At 41.4% G+C, this 14,354-nt stretch overlaps 1 protein-coding gene across 1 annotated transcript in view; it reads left to right on the forward strand.

Moving 5' to 3' along the window:
* The first annotated feature begins 311 nt into the window (after positions 1-311).
* Positions 312-14,354, forward strand: part of LOC128307023 (uncharacterized) — a 41,800-nt gene continuing 27,757 nt past the window's right edge. The window contains exon 1 of the mRNA XM_053044735.1: positions 312-396. Within this exon, the coding sequence (XP_052900695.1) occupies positions 336-396 (61 nt within the window). The 5' untranslated portion in view covers positions 312-335. The remainder of the gene's footprint in view (positions 397-14,354) is intronic.

A 14,354-nucleotide genomic window follows, 5' to 3' on the forward strand; every position in this document is an offset into this window, starting at 1 on the left:
AAATTTTAGTTTCTTTTCCATCAGCTTTATGTAGTACACTGAAGTGGGGACAAAGGGATCGAAACAAAAGTTTGCAAAGTGTATCATCATAACATCCTCAATGGTGTGCAAGTGAGAGTGTTTAGATAACGAAAAAAATATATATTACGGTGTTGTAAAAACTACTTAGTTGGTAGTTAATCAATTTAATCGATAGAAGGATGTACGAAACCATCCAGTGTCGCGATGAGTGGTTAATGTGAAGAAGGTGATAGTTTCCGGTTTTACTCTCTAGCCCAACAAACACTCGTGCTCGATGGAATACGAAAACACTGGATAAAGCAGGGCATGACGTCATGATAGCAACGATTGACCGACGCGTTTGGATTATGTTTCTTTGGTATCTTCTTTTGAAATGTAAGTATGAAGAATGTTTACTTTTATTTGATAGTCTATTCTTAGTAATTGAAGTTTTCAGGAAAAGAACTTCCTTTTTTAATGGTTAGTTGTCTCCTTCGTGGGTACGAGAAAAGTTTCAAGATTAATGTGAAATAATATTATTAAAAATGTTTCTTTTGCTGACGCTTCGGATTTCAAGCATCTTGAAATCTTCAGCACAATAATAAAAAAACCAGTCATGCTTGAATAAATTTTGCTATAGGCCAACACGTAATATGTTCTTTGGAACCTTTCCATTACAGGATAATTAAGGCACTGTGTTTATTTTTAAACTACGGCACTGTAGCTTATTGATGTTTTAATCAGCGCTTTAACTGGACAATAAAATTAGAAATTTTCGAGCATTAGCATTCTACTAAACGACTTCTCTCTGAAGAAGTCAACACCTATACTTTCGAATACTTAAACCAAAATGATAATTTTCAGCACCCAGCATTAGTGCTACATGTTGACTTATGTTTACAACTGATTGGGAAATGGTGTCGTTTATAGTTCAAGTAAGAATACCCTGAGAATATTTCAATGCAGTTTAGTTAGACGCTTTCTGAATTTTTGCTATATATGAAACGCAATTGTAAAATCAGGTTTTTATAGCTTCATATTGACATATATTTTACTCTATTAACTGTGGAAGTTCTACAATGATCCCTGCTTTCTATGCTTATGATAGAAGAATGACCAATTTCCAGTTTCTTACTCTATTATTCTACAAAAGTTACCAAGTATTATAGAAACACAAGCTTATTTAACCATTCCATGATTACGGCTCCTTCACCGAATTCAAATCAAAGCAAGGATGTTGAACTAACTCTGCGCGGCATTGCAAGAAAATAGTCACGGCCAAATAACCAACCGGTGGGTAGAAAGGATCGACTTGCTCAAACATTTACATTCGCCTGCTTTTATACACTTCACTTTTGATAATGAATTAATTACATCAGCAGGATCCATTTCGTGCTCTTCTGTCTCTATTACAATCTCGGATGGAAATCAGTATAAGGAGGGAGGTTTTTCTTCGAGAAAAACAACATCATAAGTAGGTCAGCTGTGGATGGAAAGTGACCGGCATTCGCAGAGTGTCCGTGCAGCTCATAATCACAGAAATCTTGGAAGGGTGTCGTTCGTTGAAATGCTATGAATGTTTTATCATCGACTCCCTGCACGAGTTGGATATTTATATCTCTTTTTTGCTTGAGTCCATTTCGTTGGCGATCAACAAACTCAGTTGTTGAGTGGCTAGTTTTGCGTTGCCTAATTAAGTTAGGAATAAAAGTCTTTTACATTTTACATCAATCGATAGAAAAATTTAAATATTACTTTGACTTTTCTTAATATTTTTATGTAACAGTTCCATGTTTACAAGAACGAATTTTCCATGCGTCAGTTACGAGATTGATCAACACATGATGGCGACATTACACGCCGGTTTAAAAAAAGCCAACTCTCTTTACGCCTCTTTCGAAAATGATGCGTTTCAGTGTTCCGATGTGCTACCGTTACCCTGCCATCCACCAAACCAACGCTTATCTGCTTTAGTCGTGCACTTTCGCATCAGATTGCTGTACAATTTGCACAACACAAATTGATTCGATCATTCAGCCGTACATGATGCGTTTCGCCTTACTGTGCCAGCAACAAAGCGCAACAGCTTTTCCGGCGTGCACACACCACAGAAACAGTATACCGAAACCCACACGGGAGCGAAGGCATCCGGACGATGTCTGCCTAACGTTTACAGACACTCGTCTCCACCAGCCAGACACACGGGCGGCCAACGACGGTAGACATCCACAATTCGGTACTATCAGCTGGATGGTATTCGATGCAACCGCCACGCTTCGGTAGGTTTGGAAAATGTTGGGCCGCCCTGGGAATGGCTACCCACCGGGAAATGGGGAACATGGTGTTGGGCGATGAAAATAATGATGATGTGCATACATTCCCGGTGTACCCAGAACCGGCCCATAACCTGAAGGGCGGCATAGAAGTGCTAGATTGTTGGTGTTTTGAATTCCTATCGCACATCTTGCTCGTGTTTCGGGCTTTTTTACGTAGGTCTACCCGGTGGAAGGTGTTATGGATTTCGGTACGGGATGGTTTGATGGTTGAGGTTTTTCGGTGGAGTTCTTTGAAGGTCTGAAAGAGCTCTGCCCTCTTCTAGTCATTTTTAGTTAAACATTTAAAATTCAGAGGATGTTTTGGCATATGAGTGTTTTTCGGATTCTTTGAACGAAATCTATCGAATTTTCTGGAATAAATCGATGAAATAATTTCATCCAACTTCAACTCCACTCCAGCTTAAGAATTCCATCCAAGGTCTGGGTGTGGGATATCAAGTCCGTCATTAGAATTAATGCATCATGACCGTATTTTCAACCCACGAAATTTCTCTCATCCATCGTACCGTCAGCGAAAGCGAACGATAGTGACGACAAGTTCGCCAACATACTTGTTACTTTCCAAAACATAAAAGCTCATACATTCACCGTGGCTTCCGGCGCTCGATAGAACCGGGTACTGCACGGAACGATGTGTCTTTGTGTACCGTCCGTGTGAGGTGGCACATTCGAATGTCTCTCAGCCGCTGTATGTGCATTCGTTACACGTCGATAAAGCGCCACAGTGCAGTCGCACACCGGTCAGACCCATTTTTTTCAGATTGCCTACCAACGATACGGTTCGAGCCGGTTCTGGACTGGTCGATCACGTGCTTTACACGCGTAATTGATGTTTGCAGCCGGAACAGCCTGGAACAGCCTGGATCTGTCCTGGTCCTGGTCACACTCCACGCAGATCATTGGACCTTCAGGGGGGGATGGATATAAAACCCTCGAACAGGATTTGCGACAGGGGTTTTTGAATGGAGCTACGGGTCCTTTTTTTTGCTGCCCATCGAACATGGAACTCTTTTCATTAGGACTGATTAATTGAACTGACAATGTTAGTTGCATGTTCCGGTCGTGTTGTGGTAGGATTTGAAACGTGAAAAGTAAAACAGGGCGTGTAAGGCTTCAGTTTCGCACGGCTAGAGAGATTATCTACGAGCACGAGACAGGTAACAAATGCGCTTTATGTTCTCCTCGCCCTGAGGATTAAATTTTTGAAAGGACATTATAAAAAAGTGCATAATAAGTACTTATATTTTAACAATCGTATACATTACCTTATTGGTCTGAAAGAAAGCAGTGAAAACTACTACATAAAATTGAATGAATGATGGAAACAACAACCTCTACAAGAAACTAGGTCCTCAAGCCTGTCGTTGCTATCTAACATAGGTCTGATGCCTGAAGAACAACTGAACTCCATCTGAGCAACTGTATTCCTGAGCTACTTCCAACCACCTGAGAAAATGATGAGGTCTAGTTGCTCTGGATCTTCAACTACTAATCCTTATGCTGTTTTGTTGCTGAACGCTTCGACGTTCTTGCTTTTTTCGGAAGATATGAGATATTGCAATTGTTATATTGGCTACTAGATAGGCATGTAGTGTCTCAAGATGAAACTTATTTGTTCCAGTATCTCCACCAAGGTCTGTGTAGGATAGAGGTCGAGTAATAGCCAAGCTGGAGGTTCGCCATTTTGGATTTCATTTGACGTTTGGTCGACCGTGTTCCTTGCGTCTAGCCTACTTGTTTACTATATCGAGATGCTTCACAATTAGCTTGGTCGTTAAAGTTTTCCTTCATTTTGAATGCCTTTAGTTAAAACAGCAAACTGTTGATGGTTTTATAAAGTGGTGTGTGGTCAACACCTATTAGTGTTCTGGAACCAAGGGTTGATCACACGGTGCCGGACTTTCACGTCGCATTGTGAACCGGGAGATATGATGAGCCTCATCCACTTCCTCATATCTGAAGAGCCTTACCGATTATCTGCCTTCTCACTTGCCTTGAACACCAATCATACCTAACACCAATCGCCAATAAGATCTGCAGATCTTATTCCGGACTAAAATCGTAAAACAACAACACAAATTTCCAACCAAATGTAAAACAATAAAAATCTTGTTGCTATGAGCGGCCCGATTAATCAACACAACTACACACAAAACATTTGAATGGAAAAGGGCGTCCAAACGTCAAATCACGTGTAACGAACTTTTGGCTACTTGTCAAATTGCTCTATATTACTCGATCTCTATCCTACACAGACCTTAGTCTCCACACTATAATGCAGTTAATTTATATGAAAAATGTCTATAATCAATCCAATTTTTAAACGCATTAGTTAATAACTCATAAATTGAATATAATTTCAATAAAACTGCCTAATTCCTTGAAGTTTTCTGATGTCTTGTTCATGGTATCATTCCAATTTTTTTTCCTTCCACCTACCTCAGTCTCATTACATGTGATTAACATCAGCTGAAATACATCTTCAAAGTTTAAGCTCCCTCACTGACACTTAACTCCGTTTCTTTCGCTGTCAGTCACATCACGTTACAAGTACCTGTTCGCACCGGAGCGTTGACGATTGTGGTTTTCATTCAGAAACCCCCGAACCGTAAGCCGACGTACCGGGTTGTTACGTGTTCCTTATTCAACAGGCGCTCCTGTTGCTGGATTTATTCACTCACAGCGGCACTCGTTACGGCCGTGTGCTGTGCACTGCTGTACGCTGAAGTGGTTGAAGAAGAAAATGAACCCCACCACACAGGGCATAGGAAAGCTCTTTTAAACCCATTACCCGTGCCGAGAGTGGTTGTAGCGTCTAGCGTAGAAATTCATATTAATTAACCTCCGTGGTGTGGTGACAATTGGGGAAGGTGTAAAGAAAAAAAAACATACATCATAAGTATCACAAGTATCATTAACTCCTGCAGCGAGCACGCCGAGTGTGCTGGGAAGGGATGATGCAAAGCTTATTAAAAATTTGTTAATGCAGTGTAGTAACTGTTGCTGAACTTTCCATCATGTGTGAACGAGTGATAAAAGAGTAAAAATATGATGTAGAATTACATAAATCTTAAGCAGATTAATATTAATAGTTTAGTAAGGATATTGTGGTCGGGTTTTGCGCACGCATTTACTAACCATGAATAATATCTACTGTTGATGGTTATGTATTAAACAGACAAAAAAAGGAAAGCTCCACCGTCACAGGAAGTATAAACACGGAATCTCTGTTTGAAGTACTCAGCTGCATAATGTAGCACGGTGTATCATTTTGCGTTGGCCGGACGGCTTCCGTTTTATTGCGTCGATAAAAGCGACGGCAAAGATTTTCCCCTCGCCGATCAACAACAATCTCTCACCCGCCCCCGTAGCAAACAGGACCGAAAATGACGAATTACGGACCGAGTCGGCGAATAGATTATCCCTGATGATGATGGAGCGCGCAGCGAAGCATGTGCGCTTCGGGTTTATTTTACCGGAAATCTAACCCCTCCCCAGGCAGGGGCTGCGTTCTGGTGGAGAGCGGAACCAAGGCACTGGCACAAACAATAAAATCCATCCACCCCCACCCCTCTCCAAACGCCAAGGATAACCCAAGAAAGGAGCACAAACAGAGGATCACAGCAAGCGCTGGAAGCGCGAGCCAGCAAAATGTAAGGAATGTTCCGAAATGGGTGAGAGATGAAAACAAAGCAACAAACAAAACCCCGGCGAAGCCATAACCAGTCGGCTGGTTCGTGCGATGCCAGACTCCAACATAAATCTCCGTTATGCGCTCATTTTTTCCACTTTACCCCGGCAGCCCGGCAGGGTTTTGTTTTACCACTGTGCCGTGTTTTGGTTATGCACGATAAATTACCTCCGTAGCTTTTGCTGAGTTTTGGACGCCTTTAGGTAAAAAGGAATCGTGCAAGCAAAATGTTTTGCTTCGTGGAGATTCACGTGCTTTCGCTCACGTGCCTTCATGGAAGGGATTATTACCGATTGCACCGATCCAAGATACACGTTTCTAGGCTTCCATAAGACACCACATTAAAGACACCGGAAGTGCGCACAATAATGTGCCTCTTTTGGGGTTTTGTTGGCTTAAACAAAAAACACACACTTCCGGCAGCAAAATACAACAAAACGGCTTTAACGGTGAATGAAGAATGTGGGACACAGTGTATATAAGCCTATATTGCCTTGTTAACATATTGAGTTGTGTTGAGAAACACTGTAAAATATTATTATGTTTTATTTTTGTCATCAGTTTTTGTGTTATTTTAGAGTTTAAATAGAAATGTTTACACTAGGCTGATTAAAATGAGAGATTTCAATAGGTCGCAATTTTAAATTCTGAATTAATTGAAAAACCTCTACCTGTGAAATCTATAATAATGGCGGTTTGATAACCTTAACCTCAACAATAAATTCCTATAAATTTTAATACACTCAGCATGGATGGCACTGAACTTTTTAAACTGATTTTGATATGTTATGGCAATATTGTTAAATAAAATCCTATTTTTATGGAATATTCTTGCCTTGTATTATTGTTTAAAAAAATGTTAATCTCGTTCAACACTAGTTTGTGAATGTTTCCTAACAAAATGCAGAAGATCTCATTCCAACAACGTGCGGAACAAAAACGAGTAAAAATATTCTAATCATGTTTTAACTTCATGTTAACAAGAAACTCATCGATACACACACGAGAACAGAATTTCTTCCGGCGGAAAGAAAACCTCACTCATGACACACGAATGTCAAAAATGCCACTTGAAAATGTCGACAGTTGTTTAATGCTCGCTCGCCTAAACACACGAACACGGGCACGGGGCAATGGGGCAATAAACTACTTACAATTCGATTCGGGCTTTCGGTGAGCCACAACTGGCACCACCACCCCGCACCCCGGCACGGCCATGGCTAACAACAACACCAAAAAAAAGGGGCCCATCTCCTCTCCCGCTTTGTAACCGTTTCGGACGAAATTGGTTTTCCATCCTGGTGGTGGTGGTGTTCGTTTTTCCCTCGTTTCGTTGCGTTTTTTTGTTCCTCCTTGCATTTACACATGGTGAAAAATGTGTCTCTCGGCATGGGCCGATGGGAACGGTTAACGATAAATTTGTGCGGTTGTGAACCATGCACGAAGGATTCACCGAAATGGCCAAAACCACCACCGGAGCGATGGTGGCGCCACACCGCCGCACACCTTGTCGCTCCCGAAACCAACTTTCTCTCTTTAATAAACTTCAGCGCCGCACAACGCATCATAACAATCGACCCGACGACAGTGGATGGGGATGGAAGCTACTGCCGCCGCCGCAGGGGCTTAATTTTTGGACGCGCGCGCTCGTTCGAAGGAAAACCCTGGGCGTCGAATGCCCACGAGTTCCTTAGCATGTGCTCTCGACCGGGAGATTCCCTGCCAACGGGAAAAACGGCAATAAATATTCAGGACACGATTAGTTTTCCCGACGCCACGGCCAGGATCAGGACCGAAACCAACACGTGTCGGTACTTAATGAAATGTGACGAGGGTTAGTCACGGTATGTTTTACTTGCCCCCCCTCGTACTCCTTTCCCCGTCCAGCCCGTGCCGTGGCGCGGGATGCAAACACCAGACCATTGGACCAGTTCGCTTGCTGTGTTGTGCTGTACTCTATTTATCGCACATCTTCGTCGTTTTGTCTCGGAGTAATTTGAATAGCACATCGGTAATGGCAGCAGCAGTAGGAGTAGTGGGTAGTGGGTGAACCCGGGATCCGATAATCCTTCATACGCCTTCGTTCGGGGAGTCACCCACTGCTGCTGCTGCTGCTGCTGCTGTGCAAAACGTCAAACGTGATGATGGCTAACAAGTATTGACATTGCCGAAGGAAACTCGCTGCTTCCGTGTCGAGGATGGAAGGTGGCTTGATGCAAACAAGGCAGCAAGCAGCACGTGGAAGTAAGCGATCAGTTTATCCACAATCTTTGTGTCGGTGTTGTTTAATGATACGCTGATTTATGATTATCTTTAGCGTAAACAAACACGGCACGCGACCGTGACGACGGCATGAAATGATCTTTCGCGGCAGGAGATAAGAGGATTTATTGGACCGATTCGGTGGTCATCATTCATTGTGTGAAGGATGCAGTAGCAATACGTTTTAATTTTACACTGATTTCTTTTTTATAATTTTCTCACAAAAGAATTTTTGAATTTTGTATTTCTAAGTAACTGATGTAATCATAATAATATGCGATGGCATTTCAGTTTCCCATCAATTCCTATATAGAGCTTCGGGATTACCTCGGATGCAGTGAAATGTACCACTATCCATTCATACTCATGTGATTTTAGGAGATTTACTATAATTTTTCATATGTTCTGGATAATTATTTTGCAGAAGTTGATTAATTCGATGTTATTATTTAAGCTATAATTTATTAATTAATTTGTAAACATAAAGATTTATTATTGATAACAATTTTAAATGACTTTGGGGTTCCAATTAGGGATCTTTTTGTCCTTTTCTACCTGTAGCTTTGACATTGTGCTGTAATATGTCAAGGCAATCTTTATATAAGGCTGCTAAATGTGTGCTCCAATGATATTTTAACGTTTTCTGTTTTTAGCGAAGCAGTTTTCCTTTAGGGAGTTTTCATGTAGGGTTTTCCTCTCCGAATGAATTTTCTCCTGCTTTTTCTTTGAAGTTCATTAAGTCAGACTAGGATTCCGATCAATCAATTTATCAATGTTTCCAATATTTCAGAATCGTTCACATTTTTTTGCTAAATGTTATAGCAACTCTCATATTCATCCTTAGTAAAATAGTAAAGGAAAAACGTCAGCCAGAAGGCTCAAAGCCTGTAGAAATTAAACCACAAATTCAAGTGCTTCAAAAGCTGTAACTAAATTTAAATGCTTTAAAATACCTTTCTTCCTGCACAATCCTTCATAGAAGTTAATAAATTTCACAATGCATCAAAGGATTCAGCAATATTTTAATATAACCTTTAAAGTGTATTGTAACATCACAAAGCGAAACACAATTTCCACTACATTGATTGGACATTAACATGCGATTTAATTAATTTCAGCTGTACGTACAATAGCTTAAAGCTCTTTACCGCACTTTCTTGCCTACTGCGTTACGTTACGCACAATAAATTGAACACCAATCACACGAATCACACCGCTGCAAATCAGCAGGCATAGCGTCAATCGATGGAAAACCGCGTGACTTCCGCGCGCACAGTTTTCCATCGCTTCGTCGCCGCCCTGCAACCGGTTTGCAACGCCCCTTCGACCCTTCGGCAAAGGTATGCTGCCTAATGTTTTGACACATATTCACCCATTGTTGTCAAACATGTTACCTTTCGGTTGCATGCGGTGCGGTACCGAAAAACGCGCTTGACAATGATGGCGATGACGGTGGTGATGACGTTTGCCAATAATACGTTGTTGCGTTCGTCTTTCCACTGTGCGCCGCATTCCCTTTTATTCCCATTATTGTGCCCTTCGTCAAACATCGTTGCTGGTTGAAATGTGATTTCTTGCACAAAGTGAAGTGGGGTGAATACAATTAAGCCGCAGGATATTGTACGACCGGTTTGCGCCGGATGCTGATGTGTATTCGTGTGTGTGTGTGTGTGTGTAAATCACGGAGGTTCAATTGTGCGTACCATTTTCCCTTCTTTTCCTTTTTTATGTTGCCGTATTTTTTTTTTGTTCCTGTGGTGCATCACAAAATGCATCGCAATAATAAAACCGTTCTACGTGGCACGATTGTGAAAGTGCTGGCCTAAATCTTCCATGCCAAAGGGACGGAAAAACCACAAAGCCTACTAGATGAATGATTATTGCTACACGTTGCCAAGCAACGTCCTTCGTTCGCGCTATCAATTAAATCTACTGGAAAGATTTATCTACAACAGCCCGTTGGAAACATCGAGAACCCGCTCAAACAGTTTCTAAAACTCTAATCAAACAAACGTAAAGAGAAGTATTAAAAATGTTGCACTGACACCAATTTAACACAGAGCAAACCCGACCCTTTCTAATCCCGGTGCCCGAAACATTCTACACGGGGTACCTAACATGTACCATCGGATTCTGCTAAATCCCTTCTCACTTTCCGAGAGCATTCGTTAATGCATGTCGTTCATTCAATTTCAAATTAAAGCGGTACCGGATTTGCGCAGAGGGATTACTTTTTCCCGGAACACCTCCCCTTTTGGTGAGCGCTGCATGGGGTGCGTTATTTATGGCCTCGGATGAGAGTACTTGGACAATAATTTGATAATGTCGTTGTTTAAATCCGGCAACCGTTAAACAACCCCTTTTTAAGCAGGGCCAACGATCTTGTAATCGATTACAACGCTGTGTGCGCTGCGTTACCGGAAGGTTTTACTTAGCTGGTGATTAGTATTGCAGCAGGTTCTGGAGTTTCTGTACCAAAAAGGTTATAATGATTAGTAATCCATAGTTATTTTATGACAGTTGTTTTCAGTTGAATGAGATAAAGTTCATTGCCAATATGTTAGGTCAGTTATTGCTTCAATCTGCTTTCCGATAGCCACGCAATTTCGTTTAGCCATTATAGTCTTGCATACAGATATATTTAATGTTCATGTCATCATTAATGTAAAATTCATTTTAACCAACAAACCGAATATTTCATACACAAGTAATAAGCACTAAGGGATCACAACGAACTTCATTCGTCAAAACGCATAGTTAAATGAATTTATCTAATTTTTTAAATAGAATATTATGAGGAATGCCAGGAATACTTCCCGTACATAGGACTCACTATCCAATTACGGGTAAAATAAAGTAAAAAAAAGCCAGAAGCGGTAGGGCTAGATCTCTTGAAATTATTGTGTGATAAAGAAAATTATTTGGATACTTCGATTATGTTCTACCATACTTTTTGTATAGTTTTCCAACTATCACCCTCAAAAACTGACATTTTTATTTCAAAAGTTAAATGAACACCAAGCGATGTTAAAAGCCTTAAGATCTAGTAAAAGACAGATGACAGTTAAAACTCTTGTATATTATCTGAAAATGTATAAAGGTTATCTCATATATGTAACCGAAGAGTTAATCTATTTTAAAAGATCATTAAGCCCTTCCTCAACGGATTAACGGATAAAAACAATTAAAGAATTAACGGATAAAACCAATTAGAATTCATAAATAAGAAGAAATTTAATTATTTAATTAATTAATTAATTAATTTAAAGCATTTTAAAGAATTTAATAAACAAACATTCCTGATTATTTTGTTATTTTTCAATAATGCAACACTAAATGGGTCTTAATTTGAGTTCGGGATAAAATATAATAATTAAAACTTACAATTTTAAATTATAAATTATTAAATTTAATAATAATTTTATTATTAATTAACTAACAACCAAAAAAACATGAATAAAAGCCTAAACTTTTGATAATAACAAACAAATGAATTATACGCATTGTTTCATTGTAGTTTACAAAAGAAGTGAACAATTACCTAATTAGACACAAGCTATAAGCCCCCTGAAAAGAAAACGTGCCATGGATGGAAGCATGGAAACATGCGACATTGCAATGAACCTGAGCGGTTATCTAGCAAATTTTTCATTCTATGACAGATCCTTCTGCTCACGTATATTTGTTCCGTGTCAGAATTGGTGTTACTTTTTTGCGCAGCTAATGTTTGTCCTGATTTGCAACTTCAAATCGCACACACACCCAAGCCATCCTTGTGTCTTGTTTTTTGTTGGTGTTGCTCCTTCTTAACGTTTAAAAACCCCTACCAAACAGCCAACAGTACTGGAGAAACGAAAAGCAGCATGGAATGAAACCTTTCGGAGTAAGTGTATGACATACCCGCACATATACACACCGAGCGAATCGTGGCGTGGCAAAGAAAAAAACGAGGACAAGCCTGGAGTTATCTAAATTACATCCTCAACCAGACGCAGGTTGATTTATGGCGTCATTAGTATGAATGTGAGCGTGCTCGTTTGCGCCCCCCTGACGGGGGCTGTACTCGTTCGTGGCTCGCACTAGTGGCTTAATGTTTGCGCTATCGCGTTTTGGACCCATTTCTTCCGCTTGGGGGATTTTTTTACGAGCATCCTGGATGCCGTGGATGGCCGAAGAAACCGCCTGGCTCCCGCTCGTATCGCCCTTTGTCGGTACGTTAAGGGTAACGCGGTTGAGTTTTAAAAATTCCTTCATCATCGACTCAAAGATATTGCCATCGTTTGCTTCGTGGACTCGTTAGTTGCCTGCCAAGATGCCGTGCACTACCTTGACGGCCAAGGCCAACGGTGAAGGCGTACGACTTTTGGGGAGCGATTGACGAGACTGTCATCATCGCTTTGAAGAACGATTATGGTACATAGCCGCCGTAATTGAAGCTAGCATAGTTCACTAGCACACACGTAAAACGTGTGACAATATTAGCAGAACTGATGGTTTCAATTCCCGCCCAAGTAACGACATTTTTCCAGCTTTTAAATCACAAATCAAATAAGCTACCTTTAGGTTTAATTCATAAAATGGAACCAAAAGAAAAAAAACCTTTCAATTGAGCACTTTCATTGTCGAAGCATTTTCATATTTCATGCCGGAATAATCTAATAAAAACCGAAGCCCCATTTAAAGGGCGTGGGGGTGTTGAAAGCACCGTGCTCGGATGAATGTGTTTGCCAGGCGCTTAAAGGCGACCTGGCAGCCTGCACAAACGGAACGGAACCAGGGCAACGTCGACAAAGAAAAGTGAGATGACTTGGCCTTGGCTATCGATTGCAATCATCCACCCCAAAAAGTATCCAGCATGCATGGAAAAAGCAGTTCCTTCTGTGGGTGAAATAAATTTTCATCTCCACATGAAACCAAAGCGGCGTCGCCAGTGCCCCGACGGCACAAAGAGACGGAAACAAAGGGAAGCAATAACATTCCATCAGGCACCGGGCTACCTTGCCCGGCACGAGCTCCACCGTGCCGTGGATCCGAGCGTAGAATACTGATGATGGTACGAACGATCGATAAGACTTAGGAGCAGCGCCACTCTCTCCAGTAGTACGGCGTCGAACTCGGCGAAGAAGCATAATCTAAAAATGAATAAATTCAAATCGCTTCATTTATCCAAAAAAAAAGAGCGTCTCCCCGTACTTTGTCTACTTTTATTATGCTGAGCCGCATTACTTTCGTTCTCCCACCCTCAGCGCAATACCCATTTGCAAGCATTTCTTTTGCCCCCGGGGTTGGGTGGGGGGTTGGAGGGTTCTCTCCACCCCCACCCAAATGGGAATGAATGTGCCAGGACAAAACGAGAAAGAATACGGATGGCGACATTCACCAAACAGCAACGCTCTGTGTTTATTGGCGTTGCACGGCCTCAACTCAACTTCACGAGATCGTCGTCGTCGTCGTCGTCGCAAGAACGAGCGTCTCGCAAGGACACCAGAAAACTGGGAAGGATAATCGAATGAAAAAGCGGGCCTAAAACATTTCCGAATTGCGTGGCTTACGCGGAAAACCGTACGTCGGTGCCGCTGTCAAAAGACGGGCGAAAGAAATCCATTGCGGCCAGGGACCGAGAAGAAGGGACGATCGTTAGGGTGCCTCTTCATTGAGGGGGGGGCACCCGAAGAAATAAAACCAAACCGAATGTAACGATACGGCTTCAGATTCGTATCGGCGCTACAGTCACAGCATTCTCATCCATTCGGAAGCGTTTTTGCTTCGTATTCGGGTGGGGACAGCGAAAACTGTGAGTCATTTTCCGATCTGTCTTTTATTCCGCTAGCGCTCCAGCAAAACAGCAAACCCCATTGGCGCTTGAAGTGCGATGGAACACATTCAACATCGTTTGGTAGCTGAAGGAAGCTATAAAAAAGAACTAAGTCCACTGGCGTTTAATGTATCCTTACTGTCTTCCTTTCTTTCTTTATCTCTCTCTTTGTCTCTTTCTTTGTCACGTTAAATAAACAAAAACGAATCATCATCGGCGAAAAGATTCACAACAGGAAAACGTTCTACGT

The sequence above is a fragment of the Anopheles moucheti genome, chromosome 2 (genome assembly GCF_943734755.1).
Source record: "Anopheles moucheti chromosome 2, idAnoMoucSN_F20_07, whole genome shotgun sequence".
In the NCBI taxonomy this organism is placed as follows: Eukaryota; Metazoa; Arthropoda; class Insecta; order Diptera; family Culicidae; genus Anopheles; species Anopheles moucheti.